General features: G+C 35.8%; 2 protein-coding genes across 7 annotated transcripts in view; both read right to left on the bottom strand.

The window, feature by feature from the left end:
- LOC131539427 (membrane-spanning 4-domains subfamily A member 4A-like) overlaps positions 1–14,948 on the bottom strand; it is a 66,995-nt gene extending 52,047 nt beyond the window's left edge. Inside the window, exon 1 of the mRNA XM_058774028.1 lies at positions 14,879–14,948. The gene's annotated coding sequence lies outside the window, so the exon portion shown is untranslated. The remainder of the gene's footprint in view (positions 1–14,878) is intronic.
- Positions 4,633–18,427, bottom strand: LOC131539430 (membrane-spanning 4-domains subfamily A member 4A-like). Of its 6 annotated transcripts, none has more exons than XM_058774032.1 (11): positions 18,174–18,422; positions 17,158–17,463; positions 14,244–14,428; positions 13,632–13,742; positions 11,477–11,545; positions 10,291–10,443; positions 9,835–9,954; positions 9,349–9,429; positions 6,071–9,196; positions 5,646–5,749; positions 4,874–5,523 (listed from the first exon to the last, which is right to left on the bottom strand). In XM_058774032.1, exons 2-9 carry the CDS (start codon positions 17,177–17,179, stop codon positions 9,128–9,130), a joined length of 810 nt encoding a protein of 269 aa, XP_058630015.1. In that variant the 5' UTR covers positions 17,180–17,463; positions 18,174–18,422; the 3' UTR covers positions 4,874–5,523; positions 5,646–5,749; positions 6,071–9,127. The 6 variants fall into 6 exon arrangements, with proteins under 6 accessions (XP_058630020.1, XP_058630015.1, XP_058630016.1 ...); XM_058774033.1 differs by having other exon boundaries at positions 4,875–5,348; XM_058774034.1 differs by having other exon boundaries at positions 4,875–5,523; positions 17,150–17,463; positions 18,174–18,420.
- Positions 18,428–19,336: the final 909 nt, after the last annotated feature.

Genomic DNA, 19,336 nt, shown 5'->3' with positions numbered 1-19,336 from the left:
ATTTACATAGGGGAAAAAGTAATTTTATAATTTTAGTTTTAATAGTTGAACGTTATGATGTTTTGAGTTTTGTTTTAAATTTCTAAATAAAACTTTTAAATTGAATTGAAAGATTTTATTGTCATTGTATTTTTCTGCATGCAGTGAAATTAGGAGCACTCCTCCTGACTGGTGTTAGAAAATTAACATGAAACCACTGACAATACATGAGACTAGACCGTACAGCAGTGGTCTGCAACAGGCGGCCCGCGGGCCAAAACTATCAGCAATAATATCAGTGTCAGGGAGTCACAGTCACAGGCCGTTTCTCAATATGTGTTCTTGTCTGTACTTTGTGTTCTTGTGAAACGTCATCAGTAGTCGCCCAAGTACTGTTCCAATTCAAAGTTCACATCCCCGGATGTGTTCTTGCTCCGCCCCTTTTATCAAGGATTCATCCAGAGGTGACTTGTGCGAACTTGAGGCAGCCAGGTATCCCAGAATGCATTTCGCACCAATCAGCGAGAGTTAATGCCAGAGGTGAAAACCGCAAAATTTTCGAAATATTACTGTTATTGTGTCATGAAATGCCGTTCTAAGAGTATTTCAGGCGAGAATGTAGTTGTTTAAAACTCAAATCTGCGGTTTATTTATAAAGATAGCGCCTATTTGAAAATTTGTTTCGCCGATTTCGGAGACGTGAGCTCCACGCGATCACCGTGCGCTCAGTGCTCATGTATCAGCCGAGAGCAGCCTCACCGCGGCTAGTCCTTCTGACACTCACCACTGGCTCTGATGTCTCTGTAGTGGTTAAACATGAAGTAAAATTCATTTGGGGTAAATCTAACAGGCAATCTTTGGTCTCATGAATCTATTATTTCTTCCAGGTCATATAGTTTTGGCTGAACACAAAGTTATGTTTCATAAATTATTTATTTATTAATCGTAATACAGTGCTTACTTTGTTAACGTGACTGAATTGTTTGCTTTTGTCTTTATTTCCTATTACATAGATCTCTTATACTTTTATAATGGCTATTATTGTTCATTAAAACTGACATTTAACAAAAAAGGCAGAGTTGTGCTTGTCATATTTCATTTTATTATAAATACAGTGATAATCAGAGTATATGTGCACATATTACTTAAACCACATATTAATGTTTTATATTTTGAAGAAAACAAAAAGGCAGTGGTGTTTAATATAATTTAGTTTTATTGCGTGTACTTGTTGCATGAACCACATTTTTGTGGCTATTAATATTTTAAATGAAACAAAAGAGGCAACACTGTTTGATGTAATATTTTGTTTCACTGTAATGTATGTACGTTCCCTGAACTACATTTTTGCGGCTTGTTTACATGAAAACAAAAAGAGGCAGTGGTGTTTAATATCGTATTTCGTCGTATTGTAATACAGTGTAGATAAATTAGGCGAGCTGACTGACGTTATCAAGTACGCTGCTGTTCCATTTGCAGAATTACCGGACTTGTGTCCTTCCGTCCTCAGGAGTCCGCACTCCAGAGTCGAACTTGCGAAGTCCGAACTACCGAGTACGCAAGTCCGAACTTTGCGTACTTGGTATTGAGAAACGGCCAGTCACCGACCACAACAATCACCAGATCACAATCACCTGTCTACTGATCACCCGCACCTGCAGCCACTAATCATCACTCCTACAAATACACTCCTCAGACACTCATCGTCCGGTCTACCTTTCACTACCCCGAACTGACTCCAGACCCAGTGTGTACCCGTATATACTTACCTTTCAGCTCTCCTATGATCCTCCTACTCCTCTCCGTCAAAGATTCCCCTGTTCCTGGTTCCCGCTCTCCATCGATCCTGCAAAGAAACTCACATCAGTTGACAGCTAAGACCCACTGAACTGTTCCTATCTCCAAGATACTCACCTGCCATTCTCTCCTCATGATCAGCTTTTGTGCAATAAATCATCCTGTTATTTCACTCACCTCTTGTTCCGACTCTGTTTGTGACAATCTGGCCCGTGCCCACAGCCAGATTATTTTGATAGCGGCTGGTTCTGAAATAGATCCGTCATGACAGCAACAGTTACTCACAATCAGAGTACGGGAGCGGCGTGCGGAGTGGAGCGGTGTGATTTTGAATGGAGCAAGGAGCAGAGATTTTACAAGTTGGAGCGTGGTGGTTTTCACTCGCTCCATCCCGAGTACAATTCATGCCAACAGCTCCTAATATAACTGCATATTTAGCAAGAATTCACATGTTAAACATATTAAGCTAGCTTGATAGAGAAGGATTACTCAAATCAGAAAGAATGTGAAGGCAGTTCTCAGTGAATATAATAGTGAATATTTTCAGCCGAAGGCATGATTTAAACAAGTACTACAACACCTATTCACACGCAATCGCGCTCTCAATAATGCATTCAAACAAATGTAATCTTACAGTGCTACTTCATCTGTATCCGATTTCGAATGAGCAGAAATCTGTAAGAAATGCATCGATCTGTAGGTAAAATAACTGATGAAAACGTGTTATTTTCATCACAAACAAAATTTGCACTGCAAAAAGCAGCAATTATACCTGTTAATGCTGACAACCATGTTATTAGCTCATGTGGTAGGAAAAGTTTGCACACTAGTGTGCCAATAAGCCAAGTTGAAACTCTCCTGTTATTTTATGTTTTTTATGAACAGAACTGTGATATTTCAAATCTACTGAAATACTTTTCATGAGATAGCTAAAGCAGTGCGGTGTTTCTGATATCAGCGTGCGAGGAGTGGAGCGGGAGCGGCAAATTTAAATGCTCGGAGCACGGAGGGAATATTGTTGACGCTCCACTCCGCTCACATACTCTGCCGGACACCGCCACATAAATGTGTCTTTTTGTTAATGACTGTCCTCCAGGATTTAACACAGAGTAACAGCTCACTACCAGTTACAAAAGATACTGTAACAGTCTGTCAGGCAACTGTAGTTGTATTTTTTTTTATCAATTCATTTCTTAAATTATCCTTTGACTATGTTCTGGCCCGCCATCTAGTGGCAAATATTTTTTTAATATTCTCGATTTGTAATTTGCTTCAAGTTAACTGCTATATAAATGCACATAAGCCATTACAGGTAAATATTTAATGTCTTAAAAGGCTGCAAAATCCTGATTCCCTTTACTTAGACTTACCTTTCTGCGTCTATTCTCAGATTCTTCACAAGTTCCAGAAACAACAAATTACAAAATCAGACATTACATTGTAATGCGACAGAAAGATTACACAGAATGTCATGAATGTCTGTTATAAAGTTTACCGAACATACTTTGGCTTGATCTGCTATCAAAGACTGATAATATTCCTCATCCTGCTCCTCACGAATCCTCCGCCATTCACTTAAGTATTCCTGACAATATTTTTAGACAGGAAATTTAGAAAAATTAAATACCATTTTTAAAGACACTCTTAAGAGCATCTACCATAAAACGTGATAAGAAAATGTGTGATGGCAGGACTCTTAGCAACACAAACTTGAAGTTTACCACGTCTGCGTTTTCATCTGTTAAATCGATGAATTTAACAGATGAGCTATTTTCCTCAGTGGGTGACTGGATGTGCATTTAGATGTTCATTCTCTAATCTTGGTGGCAGGTTATTGGAACAATCGGTCCTAGGCCTTCAAAAACATGAAATTAAAGTTTGTTTTCCTTATAAGTGTCATGAATCCGGTCTATGAACTTCCGTTCACTCACCACCAGAGGTCACTTGCTCATCACATGGACTCTTGCACCACACTACTGTTGCACTTCACCAGACTACTATTCCCATCATCCATTGCACTGACGACACACACAGCTGATTGCACTAATCACACGCTCACACCTGAGAACTATCACACAATCACACACCCTACATAACCATGGGCTGCATCCGAAACCGCCTACTCAATGAGTAGGTACTTAATTTTAAGAAGTACTTACTTAACGAGCGCTAAAAGAGTACGTACTCTACAGCAAATCTTGTTGAGTATGAATGCGGTCTGCCATGTTTACGTTATCATGTGATTTATGACGTTATAACAAACGCAAACACAATATGACACAGATATGAGCTACAGGCTTAATTCATCTATCTGTAAATTTTGATGTTGATGAAATTTGCTCATTTTTGGTCTTGTTGAAGAAACAGCTGCCCTTATGATTGTAGTAGGCTATAACCAATAAATTTGGGGTTGATTTAAGTTTTTATATTTTTAACTACTAATATAGACTAACCAACAGTTTAATCCTTAAATATATTTTTATTAAAAATAAATTATAAATTGTTATCTCTTGAATATGCTATTAATTTCTTAATTTCATGTGCAAAATTGTTCACCCACACGTAAAACTGGCTTAAATCTCCTTGTTGTCCTCTTTTTCTGGTTGAATATCTCTCTCGTTTCATCCCTGAGGCTTATAAATAACAAAAACAAATGCAATTTTAATGCATGATATGAATTTTATGATTATTCAAAGATATTCAATCTTTTTTTTCCTGTGTATAATATCATACTATGATGTACGTAAACCCATTATAGTTATGTTTTCTTTTTTTTTTGGTCATTATGATTGTTCATTGTTACAGATACTACCATATTTCCCTGAGCTTGTATGTTCTTCAGTAATAATAATAAAAGGAAAATAAAAGCGACAGGCGCACAAACAGCTCATAGCATCTATAAATCCACAATACCTAGTACGTTTTCCTCCATGTTTGCAATGTTTGTAATATCTGCACAAACGAGACATCGATCAGCTCAAAAGATCTCATCTCTGGAGAAGACTGTTGATTTTACTCAAAAAATGTGAGTATTACTACTTAGAATTTAAGATTACCTCAGAAAGCAGTGGTAGCCCAACACTTATGAACAATAATAATCATAAATGCTGACCAATAATTATATTTTTTAATAAAACAAGCAAAATGTAATTTGCTTTTTCATATGCCATAGCTATGCATGACTACACACACTAGACAAATGCAGCCAAAGTGAATACATCTCAGTTTTCAGACAAGTAATGAATTAATGCATGCGTTAATGAAACAATTATATAAAATTAAATTATAAACAATTTACTGACAACAACAGGAAACATGAACAAATGAGTAAAATGTAAATAAAAGTAACCATGACAATAAATAAATACAAGTCAACAACACATGAAACAAAGCTTTATTCAAACATATTGTTCTAACAATCATGTATTTACAGACGGTGAGCCCACATCCTACTGCCATCTCAACACAGCTGAGCCAGTTCTGCAGCTTTATTCTGATGAAGACCACCACGCGTCCACCTTCACCTGTCTCTGCCGTCCATCACGTCCCTCACTGCTGCAGTCACACTGAATCTGATCATGGATGAGAAAGAGACATTGAGGCCATCATTGTTTGAGTGCACAGAGAGGATGAGGCTCCCTGAAACACACAATCTTGAACAAGAGCAGGAGAACGCGTGTGAGACAATCTAGCTGCTGCTGTGTCTGCTTCAAACATCTGTGTGCTGCTCTCTATGAGAACAACTACCTGTAACACATTTACACAGAGCAAAACATTTTACATCTCATGTTGTCAGCATTCCATTTCTTGACAAATTTAAATTTCATATGTTTACAATTACATGCTAATTTTTTATATAGCTTCATTACTTTTGCGGTGTAATGAATTGATCAGCAGAAGGTTGCTGGTTTGATCTCCGCAGTCGTCACCACCGGTGTCTTTACTCCGAGCTGCTGCGGGGGGATCGGGGTCCCTGTAATAAGAGCATTGTAAGTCGCTTCAGATAAAAGTGTCTGCCAAATGTATAATTGTAAATGTAAAAAAAATGAATAAATTAACATTTAAATGTAAATGCTATTTTGTGCCTTGGCACAAACGCTCAATAAAGCTGCTTATTTCTTAGTTTATTTCTTCAAACATATATATTTATATTCATTCATTATTTACTTGCCTCAATGCTGTGCTCCTTGTGTGTGTGTGTGTGTGTGTGTGTGTGTGCGTGTTCCCCCCAACTCAAAATAAACTACACCTTCAGATTTAAAAGATGTTTTATTCATTTCTATAGTGTACTCACTCAAAGCCTTTGATGCAGCATTCCTCCATCAGTCAGTCTTCAGCGGATAAACACTCGTGTTTGTAACATCCAGACAAGAGTCAGTCAGCTGTGATTTATCTGATCAATACTGCATTTACATGTTGAGGTAGACGCTGATGCGTTAACTCACTTTTTATTCAACACAAATGTTCCTCAGTTTATCTACAATACTAATGGACAAATAAAACAGATAAGTTATGTTTAGTTACTCCACGTAGATTTGTATATTTACATTACATTCATCTAAAGCCGTGTTGACATCAGTGTATTCTGCATAATAACACATACATCACTCACTCAGATGTGTGTTCATGTTGTGATGCGCTCATCTGTAATTCTTTTAGTACATTTTCCTGTCTCATATTAAATAGACATTTAGTAATCGTCTTTAAGATGTATATGGTTTATGTAAATGCACTCTGGAGACGTGCATGTGTTTACTGGAGCTCCGCTGTTCGCTATACATAAGACATGTTTTTACAACAAAATCACAAATATACTGTAACATTATTGTCTAGCGTCTTCACACCTTCAGCAAATCAACAGTTTACTCTACAGTAGCTCAACAAATGTGATTTTAACACAGGAAACTGTGTTTTTGGTTTGTAATACTCACATTTGTAAACACCCGCGTCGCTGTTCTCCATCACGTTCGATGATGACGTATTGATCTCCCGTGGGCTTCTGGGATTGAAAAGTGTCCATCGATGAGCACTCAAGAATCTGGGCTGAAGTAGTAGGACATCCGGGAACTTCTCGACTACTCTATTATGAATACTGAGGTTTCGGACATACTTATTGGCTCGCCTACTGCTTTTCACCTACTATATAGTAGAGAAGTAGGCGGTTTCGGATGCAGCCTTAGTTAAGTTTGGGGTTTGGAGAGACAAAATAAAATTGAGTTGTTCTACATATCTGGACTGGACTTATTATGAGAACAATATATACACGCTACCTGATGATTAACGATCATGTTTAAATCATCCACCAAATTATCATTTTTTGTAATTTAAAGGGATAATTCACTCAAAAATGAAAATTCTGCCATTAATTACTCACCCTCATATCGTTCCAAACCCGTAAGACCTTCCTTCATCTTCGGAACACAAATTAAGATATTTTTGATGAAATTGGAGAGCTCCCTGACCCTCGCATAGACAGCAAGGGTACTACCAGGTTCAAGGCCCAGAAAAGTACCAAGATGATCAACAAAGTAGTCCATGTGACATCAGTGGTTCAACTGTAATTTTATGAAGTTATGAGAATACTTTTTTGTGCAAAGAAAACAAAAATAACATTTATTCAGCAATTCTTCTACCCGAGTTACCGTCTTCCGCCATTTTGGAGAGTACCCCAGAACGTAATCAGAGTTATTTACATTCAGCATGCGCGCACATTCATTATATTGAGTGTCTGCCATTTTATAGTCCTTTCTGAATTATGAGTGAACAACTTAATTCCCCTACATTTATTCACTACTTTATACCCACAATGCATTCTGATTTCGAGTGTACAACCGAAGTACGCTCCCTGAAGCACTATTACCCACAATCCAAGAACAGACAAGCTGAAAAACAAGAGCAGGAGCAATCGAGTTTGAATGAGAGATGCCGTTTACATCTCTCATGCAATATTAATATTAAATATATCATGTTGGCGCAGTAGAGACGAAAATGTGAAAAAAAGACGTCATTTTTGTTTTCTTTGCACAATTTTTTTTTTTTTTTTTATGGTTTCATGGTTATTTTGACAGTTTTGTTAATGTGCTTTTGCTTTAGATGTTTGCAAACAAACGTTCAATTTGTATTACTTGTTTATTTATTTAAAGGAATTTAGCTACTTTTCATGGACCAATTATTTTCCAGTGCATGTTCGTAAATAAAAGCTCAATTTGAATCTGTTATGTTGTTTTGATGTTGGGAAGCATGGCTGTATAGGCCCTAGGAAAAACATGGCACCATTTGCTGTGGTAAATTGATGTTTACTCAATGTATCTTTTTAGATGTATATTGTGCGTGAGTGAAATAGAGTTTTTAAAGTCATTTCACAATTATAGGATTGCAACACAAGCAGGTTTATAATATACGTGTTTCACATGTGATCTAATGTGTTTCACGTGGGAATTCACACAGGATTCACATCAAAATGTTCCAAAAGCACATTTCACATGTGATTTTCTCATGTTTTCACACAGGACATGAAGTTATTAACGTAATTTTGGGAGGAGTACGCCCATCTAATCTTCCAATCAATATCCAAGTATAAAAGACAGCCTCTTACCACTTCCGTCATTAGCTCTTTCGGCATCCCTCCACCTCTCCATCTCCTCCTTTACACATATTTATTTCATTTATCCTTCTGTCTATAGGGGGGCTATCGGAGCTCGAGTAGAATAGTCTCTCTGAGCCGTCCATTGCGGACATCAAGCCAAATCTGTTTACCATTAATGCTAAGATTGTGAAACACAAGTGAAACAAACTTGTGAAATTTCACATGTGCAGAATCACATGCATATGTGACCATATGTGTTTTTCTACATGTGAATTTCATTTCAAACAAGCTGATGGAGCTCACTTTATTACAAACAGAATCCTGTTTTATATCTATGTTTATATCTGTTTATCATTGTTAAAGCAAAAGAAGTAAGGCTATTTTGAGGAGTGAATGTCACAGTTCCATCACCCTTGTTAAAGAAACACCATTTTTTCTGTTTTAATTAAGACATGAATTAGCAAATTTTTCCTTCTGTATATTTTATTCTTACAGATTATATGGTATTAAGCAATTACAGTTGTTCAAAACAATCTATCCAGTTTCACTGACTTTCTTGAAACTAAATAAAGAAAATCACGGAATAGCATATCTAGTCTTGAATAGTTTTTTTTTTGCACACGTCATTTTTAAAAATCCAATTATTTTCTGATAAAGTGATGAAAGGACATTAAAGATAACGGACAGGAAATTGTTGGGAAACCCATGTGTCCCATGAAAGTCCCATCACACACTGCAGGACCAAACTTTGCCTACCATTAATATTTATTCACAATTACTGTATTGAGATTCTTCATGATGGTGGTTCATGGAAGACTTGCTGACCACAGTTATCTGCAAGAGAAAAAAACTGTATACTTTCAGCTTCCTTACTTATTGATTGCTTATTAAACAATTATTGCACCCATACTGAGTGCTTTACACATGTCCAGTACATATACACTGAACACTAAAGCCAAATAATGAATTATTTTCAAGCCTCTTACCTCTGAGCTTTTAAGATCATGGAAATTATTGGGCCTGAAATCAGGGGGCTGTGGAGTTAAAACTGGTGGAACAAACGGCACCTTTGGGAAAATGCACATAATTATAATGTTTTATGCCTTCTTGCTGTCAGATGGCATAAATGCAGTAAAACTGGCAGACAGTTCCAGTATTACAGGTGTGTAGACCTCATTGTACTTCAAATGGAATTGAAAAAAGACAGAAATGCTTCTGAAATGTCCTGGTGTGGAAACATGCTTGCAACCAGATTTATAATTCATAATACTTTTTTGTGGACAGAATCATCAAAAGCTAGAGGGTTTGAACATTTTAAGAGTGCAGACAAGTTTTTGTAATGTAACTTGTAGTGTTTGTTGATTCTTGTAAAGTGTGAACCCAAGTGTGTAGATATATCCATGCATATACATATCTGAGGAGTTCAGCTGACAAAAAAAGCTTGGGAACCCCTGACTAGATGCATCACTCACCTGAGGAGGAGGAAAACGGCAACAGGAGACTTTACAAGCAAATGCTGACAGACAGATGGAGATGATAAACTGAAGGAGGGTGAATACCAGCAAAACACCACTGATTCCCTTAAAGAGAGTCTGAGAGAAAAATCAACATTAGCACAGATAATAATAATAACAAAATAATTGATAATTAGTAATCAAACAGCTACACTTGCTGCTCAGCAGTCAGGTATCTATTATTTTTAAGGTTGATGTGGTAATATATTTATTGATCAATTAATGTATAATGTCAATATTTTCTTGTTCTGTAAATGATAAATAATAGTAAGAGATCTATAAACTACTTCTGAAATGTTGGGGAAAAGACTGGACAGATGAGTGCAGATTAAGGCTTGACCCTTTGACAAGTATACTGACCACACAGTGATCTTACTGTAAATATAATTAAGCATATAAAAGCTTATGACATACCTCATACTTTCTCATACTGTAAAATTCATAAGTGGTGCAGTAAGTGTACGAGTAATTGTTGAGTGTTCCTACAGCCAAATCCAGTGAAATACAAAAAAGGGCAATGCCTGCGGTTATAGCACTGAAAATGTTCACTCCAAGTGAACCTTTCACCTATCGGCAGAAAACCAGCATAACATTATTTCATATGCTGTGAAAGTATATGGAGTGTGATAAAAATAAACTACTTGACATGCATAAATAAAATAGTCATCAGGGTCCAAGCACCAATGCCTTATGTCGATTATTTAATGATACAACTCCAATGCATTTTTTTTCATAATGTGTTTTTTTTTACAGCAAAATCCAGCCAATCTTCACTGAAAGATTAGGTTACAGTAAATATGCTGATGTCAAAAAATCTCTGTACACTTCAGTACAAATTTTTATTGTCTTAAGGCATGTGATCATAAGGGATGTTTTGTAGGCGAACTCACGTTAAACATTTACACTTCGATGAACACAATGTCAATTTCAAATAAGTGTGGAATTTTCAATTGCACCTCAAAATTTTATATGTTCAGACGTATTTAAAAGGTCTATGGAAGCATAATAATGACAATAGTTTTTGAAACAAAGCATGCTGAATTCCACAGATCGAAAAAAAAGATGCATTGCAATTAACAGTGCTTGCATTTTAATGCCTTGTATTTCCAGGGCTTGCATTTTTAGGTCCTGAAATTTAACATAGTTGTTTATTTAAGCTGTGAATATTTCAATTCAAAATATTTCATGCACATTTTCATAATTACAAATTTAATAATTCATATTCCATATTTCCACTGTCTTAGCCCAGAAAAGTATGAAAGACGTCGCCATATTTTCCAAAATGGCGCTACGCTAACGCAGAGGAGACAAATTGTTGAATATATATTTTTTTTTTCGTACAAAAAATATTCTCGTAGCTTCATAACGTTACGGACCTGCTAGAACTAACGCTACGCTTGATTTTTTTTTTGCCAATCCTACAGTTACGTTAAGGTATTTCAGTTGTAGTTAATAGGTTCAATTTTGATGCAATTTGGTGCACGTCTTTAATTTTCAGAAATTAAACATCAGAAATCATTACAAAAAATCAGTACACACAATAGTGTTCCAGCGCTTCAGGTGCTTGGACCCTTAAAAATAGCAAGTGTTGTGTACATACCAAACAGAAACTGGAGGGTGAATTAAGTTTGTTTTCTGCAGCAATGCACAGTGAGCCTGCAATAATGTACTGAGAGGAGAGAGAAGGGCAAACATTGAGGCTTTTGTTGGAATATTTACAGATGGTACTCAACCAGAATAAGCTTTTTTACTGCAATGTGTATCATAAGATTATTGCGTTTAAGACACTTGCTTGATTGCGTTCCCCATAGCATCAGCAGATGCAGAGTCTCGTTCCACCTCTCAGGGAACCATGGTTACATTTATAATCTGACACATTTTACTACACTTTATCTCTGTGTTTGGAAGTAAACTTTGTGAATCAAGGGTTGTCATTCAGAGAAATGCATGTGAATGTGATGCAGTGACATATAAATGGATATCATTAAATGAGGAAACTGTTAGTTTGTGTTGTGTTCCCTTAACCACATGCACACCAAAACTGTACGAATCACAGAAATGACATATTGGCCTCAGAACAGATTTTGTAATTCTCATTTATACATCAAATCACACAGGGAACACAATCACTGAACTGCGTAACCAGCAAAAATTAGTAAGTTTAAATGGATAGTTCACGCAAAAATGAAAATTCCGTCATTAATTACTCACCCTCATGTCGTTCCAAATCCGTAAGACCTTCATTTATCTTCGGAACACAAATTAAGGTATTTTTGATGCACTTTGAATGCTCTCTGACCCTCCATAGACAACAAGGATCCTTACACGATCAAGGCTCAGAAACGTAGCAAGATTGGTAAAATAATCCATGTGAAATCAGTGGTTCAACCATAATTTTACGAAGCTACGAGAATACTTTTTGTACACAAAAAAAAAGAAAGAAAAGAAAACGACTTCATTCAACAATTTGTCTCCTCCGTATCACCCTATAGCGCCATTTTGGAGAGTATCACATGCGTAAACAACATATGCTGTTCTGTGTCAGCAGCACAGTACGCGGATACGCCGTTTACGTTGTTTAAGCTTTGATCTGAACGTAAACAACGTATCCGCGTGCATATGTTGTTTATGTATGTGGTACTCTCCAAAATGGTGTTATAGGGTGACACGGAGGAGACGAATTGTTGAACAAAGTTTTTTTTTTTTTTTTCTTTGCGCACAAAAAGTATTTTCGTAGCTTCGTAAAATTACGGTTGATCTACTGATGTCGCATGGACTGTTTTAACAATGTCCTTACTACGTTTATGAGCGTTGATCGTGGTAGTAACCTTGCTGGTCAGAGAGCTCTCGGAATGCATCAAAAATATCTTAACTTGTGCTCCGAAGATGAACGAAGGTTTTACAGGTTTGGAACGACATGAGGGTGAGTAATTAATGACAGAACTATCCCTTTAACCGTCCTCAGATTTTATGTAGACCTACACTGAAAATGTGTAGCCTCGGCCGTGTGTGAAAAAAAAAAAATCGACTCACTAGTATGTTTTATTAATCATTTGCTGTAGTTGAAACATGTAGAGTTTTAGTTCCATTGATTTAGCACATTGGTCACTACCTTTTAGTTTTTTCAATTTCAGTTTTTTTCAGTCTTTTACAGGGCTCTGTAAGGGAATAAATGTCAAAAAAGGACACCTAGTGTAACAAATAAGTATGCCTAAGACCTGTTGAAATGCATCAGTGAATTATTGTAAATTTGAAACATTTTATGTGACATAAGTAGTTAATGTGGTCACAATGTTGACAAAATAAATAAATCAATGTGTTAGAAAAGGCACTCATAATGTTCCCATTATGATCCACATTTTCTATTTATTTTATCGTATAATTGCACACCAATACAATAAAAAGTAAGCACACTTCAAGCACTACCGACACTGTAATATTTTACTGTAACAGTAAAATAAACTGTAACTAATTAGTCATGATTAAATATTAGAATGCTACATTATCATTGATATTATTATTGCTGCCAGTAATTTACTTCATTATTTTATCTTAATTTATAAAGGAGTAGTACAGTTCTGCGCAATGCTGACAGCTGTCTCTTTGTGCCACCCGGTGTTAATTTCTCAAACGGTTGTATTTACTGTCATGTCCTTGCGGTGGAGGTACACATGGCAGTAACAGGAATTTTTGGTTGACTACCTACTGTAACTTATATTATACAAGACAGAACGCTAAAGTGTGTAATTTCTTACGATGATAGATCCCCAGAAAGGAACACCGATAAAGACAAAGGCGGATTCTGCATAAACTGCAGCCACAATGCCAAACAGGAGAGTCATCAGACCAATCATTATCTGGACAGTCTGTGTAGGACAAGAAAAATGTACATTCTGAATAGCACAGAAGAATCTTTTATAAAATTAAACAGTATTAAATGTAGAATAAATTTTTTTGCAGCTGTAGTTACAGGAAAAAAAAAAAAAAAAAAAAAAATATATATATATATATATATATATATATATATATATATATATATCTACAAGTGTACAATTTTCAATGCATAATTTCACATACTGATTTGCAGATATGCTAAATTTGGCCATTGTTTCACATTTTTTGATAGTTTGCTTCTAAAACATTGTAAATTTTACAATTTTGCTCTCTAAATGATAAATCTCATCTTATGTTTGTGTCTTTGTTGCATTGTCACCAAGACAAAAAGTCACATTCTTCAATAAAATGTGTGTATGCTTTGTTAATGTGTTTACCCCTCCTTCTTTAGAATTGATTCATGTACTTTTCTTACCTCACACTGTCATGTACAAATAAAAAATATTTATTTGGGTTTATGAAAAGTTTCTCACCCCAAGAGCTTTTGGTTGGCCTGTCAGAAATCCCTGAAGTCCATGAAGAGGTGAAAGTCCTGCTACCTGTTGTACATAAACAGGCGCAGGAGCATTTGTCCCAGCTGCTGTTGTTTGTATTGGTGATTGCAGCTGGATGACAAAAGAATTCATGGGTATGGCAGTCGACATTCTCGTCTCAGGATCTGCACAAAATCATAGTAAATCAAAACATGTAAATTATATGATTATGAAATAGATTTTTTGTTAACAAGAAAAACAATCAAATAGCATTGTTGTTAACAAGAAAAGAAAAGAAACACTTTTTTTTTTTTACTTAAACGTATTGAAATAAACTTGGGCTTTATATTGTTTACATACATGAATGCAGTTATGCTATAGTAGTTATTATCATCAGTAGAATTATAGTTATCAACTAAAACTGGTCTATATCATTGACATTTAAGGCATTTAGCAGATTCTCGATTCCAAAGACACTTATATAAGTGCCCTTCTAGCCATTATAAATCCCCTTATTACCAAATCGATTAATTATTAAGGAAATTGATTAATTATTAACATTTTAGTTTTATATACATACATACAAATTTGTATAAAGGTATTCAGATGTAGAGTAAGTATATTTACTGCTTTACCAGGGGGGAAAAAATCCTCTCTTCAGCTGGTTTTTCGTGCTTTACTCTGAAGTTCTGTTCAGACTTCCGAGGTAAGCCAATGCAAATTTTATGTCATAAGTGTAACTGCTTTTTCACAGAATGAAAGGGGAAGAAGGTGGAGCTCAGGTGATTATGAAAAATGGCAAAGCTAGCCATTTTATGAGATAATAAGTATTAAAACCACCAAAAAATATAAAACAAAAAGAGAAGTTTTCGTAAATGTGTAGTGAAATGTGGTGAAAATGCCATAGTGAAACCAGGTAACTTTTTTTTAGTTGATAACAGACTAAACCCTTTTGCATCTCAGAAGTGTAATAAATCTGAAATAATTAGTATTAATTTTCCTCTTGTCAAATAAATTTAAATCAAATAGCATTGTTGTGTTGTGAGTACACTCATATTAACAATTAATCATTATAAACGTGGAAAAAAGTGTTTATACTTTACTACTTAAAAAAAAAAAAAAAAAAAAATATATATATATATATATATATATGTATATGTATGTATGTATGTGCTTTCAATTTCCATTCTTTTCTAAAAGTCAATTTTTCATAGCTGTTAGTATAAGCAGACACATAGACTATGACTATTGGGGTTCTTGTTTAAAAAAAAAAAAAAAAAAATTGTTTTAAAAGAGTAGTCATACTTGGGTTGCTTTTGGTCAAAATGAACACTTTCCAAAGTGTTGAGAAGTGAACTACAATAAAAGAAGTGCTGCAGTTAATGAGATAATTAAGTTTTTGGGGGATTCTTGTTATTTATCTATGTATCAGAGTCAACTGAAAGTTATAAACATTTAACTTCAGCTGAGCTGTTTCACCTTCAATCTATTTCCGTAATAATACACAAGTGCTTTTAGTAAAGTGCTATTGCAATTAATGAAAGAGAGTTAATTTAACAAAAATGAAGAGTCAAGATTTCAACTAAAGGAAACTCCAATAACCATAATGGTGACTTAAAATGAAAAATTCGGATTGTCACCTAGCTAAACCTCTGTTTAATCTCAAGTACTTTTGTACAAGCCCAATTCCAGAGAAGTTGGGACATTTTGTAAAATCCAGTAAAATCAAGAATATGTGATTTGTTCAATCTCTTTAACTTTTATTTAATTGACAAAAGCACAAATAAAAAATTTCCAAAGTTTTCACTGACTAACGTAAATGTATTTTGCAAATATGAACAAATTTTAATTTTGGCTGCAACACACTCCAAAAAAGTTGGGAAAGAGGCATGTTTAACACTGTGTCACATCAACCTTCCTTTTAATTACAATGTTTCATTGTTTGGGCATTGAGGATACTAATTGTTAAAGTTTTGCAAGCCAAATTTTTTTCCAGTCTCGCTTGATACAAGACTTCAAAAACTCAGCAGTCTGTGCCTAGCCTAGCCTAGCCTTTGTTGGATTGTGTTTTCCCCTGCCTGGACTATCGCTGACGTTTTGGTTTCCCTCTCCTGTCTTGCCCTTTGGATACTGTTTGCTGATCGTCGACCCACGCTTGCCCTAAGTTTACTCTTTGTCTTGTCTCTGCCATACCTGTTTGCCATTGTTTCGACCCTGCCTGTATCTTTGACCATGCCTGTAAATAAAAGCCTGCACATGCATCCACACGCCTCTCGTCTCGTCAGCCCCGTTACACAGCCATCAAAATCTAAATTTACATTGGACAGTGAAACCTTCGGAAATCTTTTCTTTGTACTTTTGTCAATTAAGTAAAAGTTAAAGAGAATGAACAAATCACAGATTCTTGATTTTATTGCATTTTACAAAATGTCCAAACTTCTTTGGAATTGGGGTTGTAAATAAACAATACCAGAGGGGTTTTAATGTACTGCAAGTTACCAGTTGAAGGTTTTGTGCTTGCATTCCTGGCTATCAGTAATTAAAATATGTAACTATGAGACAGAACACATTGTGGGTTGGTTTGATCCAAGTGCTGTGTTATGCCATGTTCTAAACTATTCATGTGAAACCAGTCAAAAGTTGAAATGAACTCTGGGTTAACAGCAGGGTTAAATATTACCTATACTTTGGGTTATTTCCCCAAAGTTGCATCCTTCATATCTCAGAGTCTTTAGTTTTGAGTGGGAAAATGTTTCTGTCTCGTCTGACAACTTATTTGCATATTTATGGGGGTCTGGAGGATTTGTGCAGTATTAAACAGAAATGTACTAAAACAGTATTATATAAGTTATGGTGACATACTAAACATCATTATTTAGGATATCAAAAGAAGATAATTTCAATACTGTTTTACGAAGTAAATGAAGTTGCATCATTGTATCTTCCCGATGTGTTTTTGATGCCTTGGTAACCAGAGGCCTGGATCTGTCTGGCTGTTAGTTGCAGTTCAGGGGTAGTTCACAGAACTCTACTACATAGTTTGCTTGTTGGTTGAGAAGTATTGTGGATTATTTGTTATATTTAACAAATAATTGCATGTCTCATCTGTCTCAGACGCTACACTTTCCAGGAGTGTACTCATCTTGATCCGCCCATGCCAAAAGGTAAAGTCCAAATTTTCGTCAAAAGTTTTCTCTGAATTCTAGGGTTGATGCAGACTCTACATTTAAAGAAATAAAGAAGACAGACATAAAAGATGTGAAGTTATCCTATTTCTATTTATTTTAATTTAATTTAATTTTTATGTCTCGAGTAGAATCTCCTAAAAGACCAATTTGTAAACTTGACTTTAAAGAGCAGCATTATCTTTTAGACCCAAGTCAGAAATTTTGCACTACAACAACTTTTGAATTAAATTTATTATCTGCATGGGTAGTGGTCACACAGAAAAGTAGACAGAAGTAGCACATCAAACCTTGAGACATCTCAGAAAATATATTAATTTGGCAATTTTTTTTAATCCAGTAAAATAATTACTCAGATCAGCAAGAAGAAAAATTTTATCATCCTTCTCTCTAAAAAAAGTGAAGAAAAGTTTTGAAGAACTAGAGCACCCTCCTTCCTTTTCCAGCAATGCATTCTCTCAGTCTTTCTTTAGGCTCGAAGTGAAGTGTTGCACTAAAAACTTCTTCATAAGAAGGAATGGACATTCTCTTTTTAATTCACGTACATTAAATGAAGCTGTGGAGTTTATTACACTGTGCTGTCTTACATTACATTTAGTCATTTAGCACAGTGTTTCCCAACCTTTTTTCTGTTACGGCAGTTTTGATGAGTAAAAAATTCCACGGCACACTACTATTGCACAAAGATGCATTGAAATGCTTCAAATGGCTTGATAAAACAGTATATTATATTGAAAGTACTCACGTGTTGTCAATGTGAAACTTGAGCTTGTTTTGATGAACACAAAGATGATATCCTTGCTGGAATTGATGACAACGACACACGGAGCTCTTGGTCAACTGCTCTCAGTCTTTCTCTATTTTTGTTTTTTATGTAAGTCAAACTGGAAAAGCTGAGCTCACATAAGTAGGTTGTGGAAAATGATAGCAACACTGAGATTGCACTGTCTGCAATGACTGGGTACTCTCTGGCAGCAGTCAACCAGAAACTGTCCAAAGGTAGGTCACAGAATGTAATTTTTAAACCACGGTCCTGTCTCATTTCAGTGAGCTGCTCTTGTTGCTGCAGTGACAGTCCATTTGCGTTATCCATTGCAGATGAGCTAAATGGGTCTTGAACCCAGTCAAAGGCTTTAGGTGAAGTTGAGGGGAAATAAAAAGAGAATTTTTCTTCAAGAGTTGATAGATGCTTAGAAATGACCTCACACAATGCAGCAGTGTTGTCTGAATGTCCACTTTGGGCAAGGGGAAACATCTCAAGAGATCCTCTTTCCAGGTGTTGTCGCCAAAGAGCAAGCTTTGATCGAAATCCATGCAGTTTGTCTGTGCTAGTTAGTAAATTTTCATTTCTTCCTTGCCTTCGCATGTTCAGTTCATCGAGGTGTGCAAAAATGTCTGCCATGTATACCAGCCGTGCACACCATTTCCTCATCTGCCAACAGCAACGCGAACTGTGATTTTTCTGCTGTTAAGAAGATTTTCAGTTCTTCCCTCAGTTTGTAGACACGCGACAACTTTTTTTTTTTTTAAGTTATATTTTTGGGCTTTTTATGCCTTTATTAGATAGGACAATAGTAGAGAGCAGACAGGAAAGCATTGGGTGGAGAGAGGGGGGACAGGATCGGCAAAGGACCTCGAGACGGGAATCGATGCCCAGTCATAGATGCGGCTCCGTCGGTACACACACTTACACAGTTTTCCCATTTTAACCCTTGATGTTCAATGTAATCAGATGTCACCCAAAATATTTCCTCTCCTGTTGTTTTTGATGGCAACTCTTTGCAAAAAAAAAATTATCTCTGATGATTTCACCATCCAGCTAGCTTCGAGAACTTTTTCAGACACTGTGGTACTCTTTCTCATCAAAGAAGCTTGTTTCTCTGTTTGATCTCTCAAACGCACAAAATA

This window comes from Onychostoma macrolepis, chromosome 04 (assembly GCF_012432095.1).
Source record: "Onychostoma macrolepis isolate SWU-2019 chromosome 04, ASM1243209v1, whole genome shotgun sequence".
NCBI lineage: Eukaryota > Metazoa > Chordata > Actinopteri > Cypriniformes > Cyprinidae > Onychostoma > Onychostoma macrolepis.
Note: the sequence above shows the minus strand (reverse complement) of the source record. Positions and strands in the feature narration are given on the sequence as shown.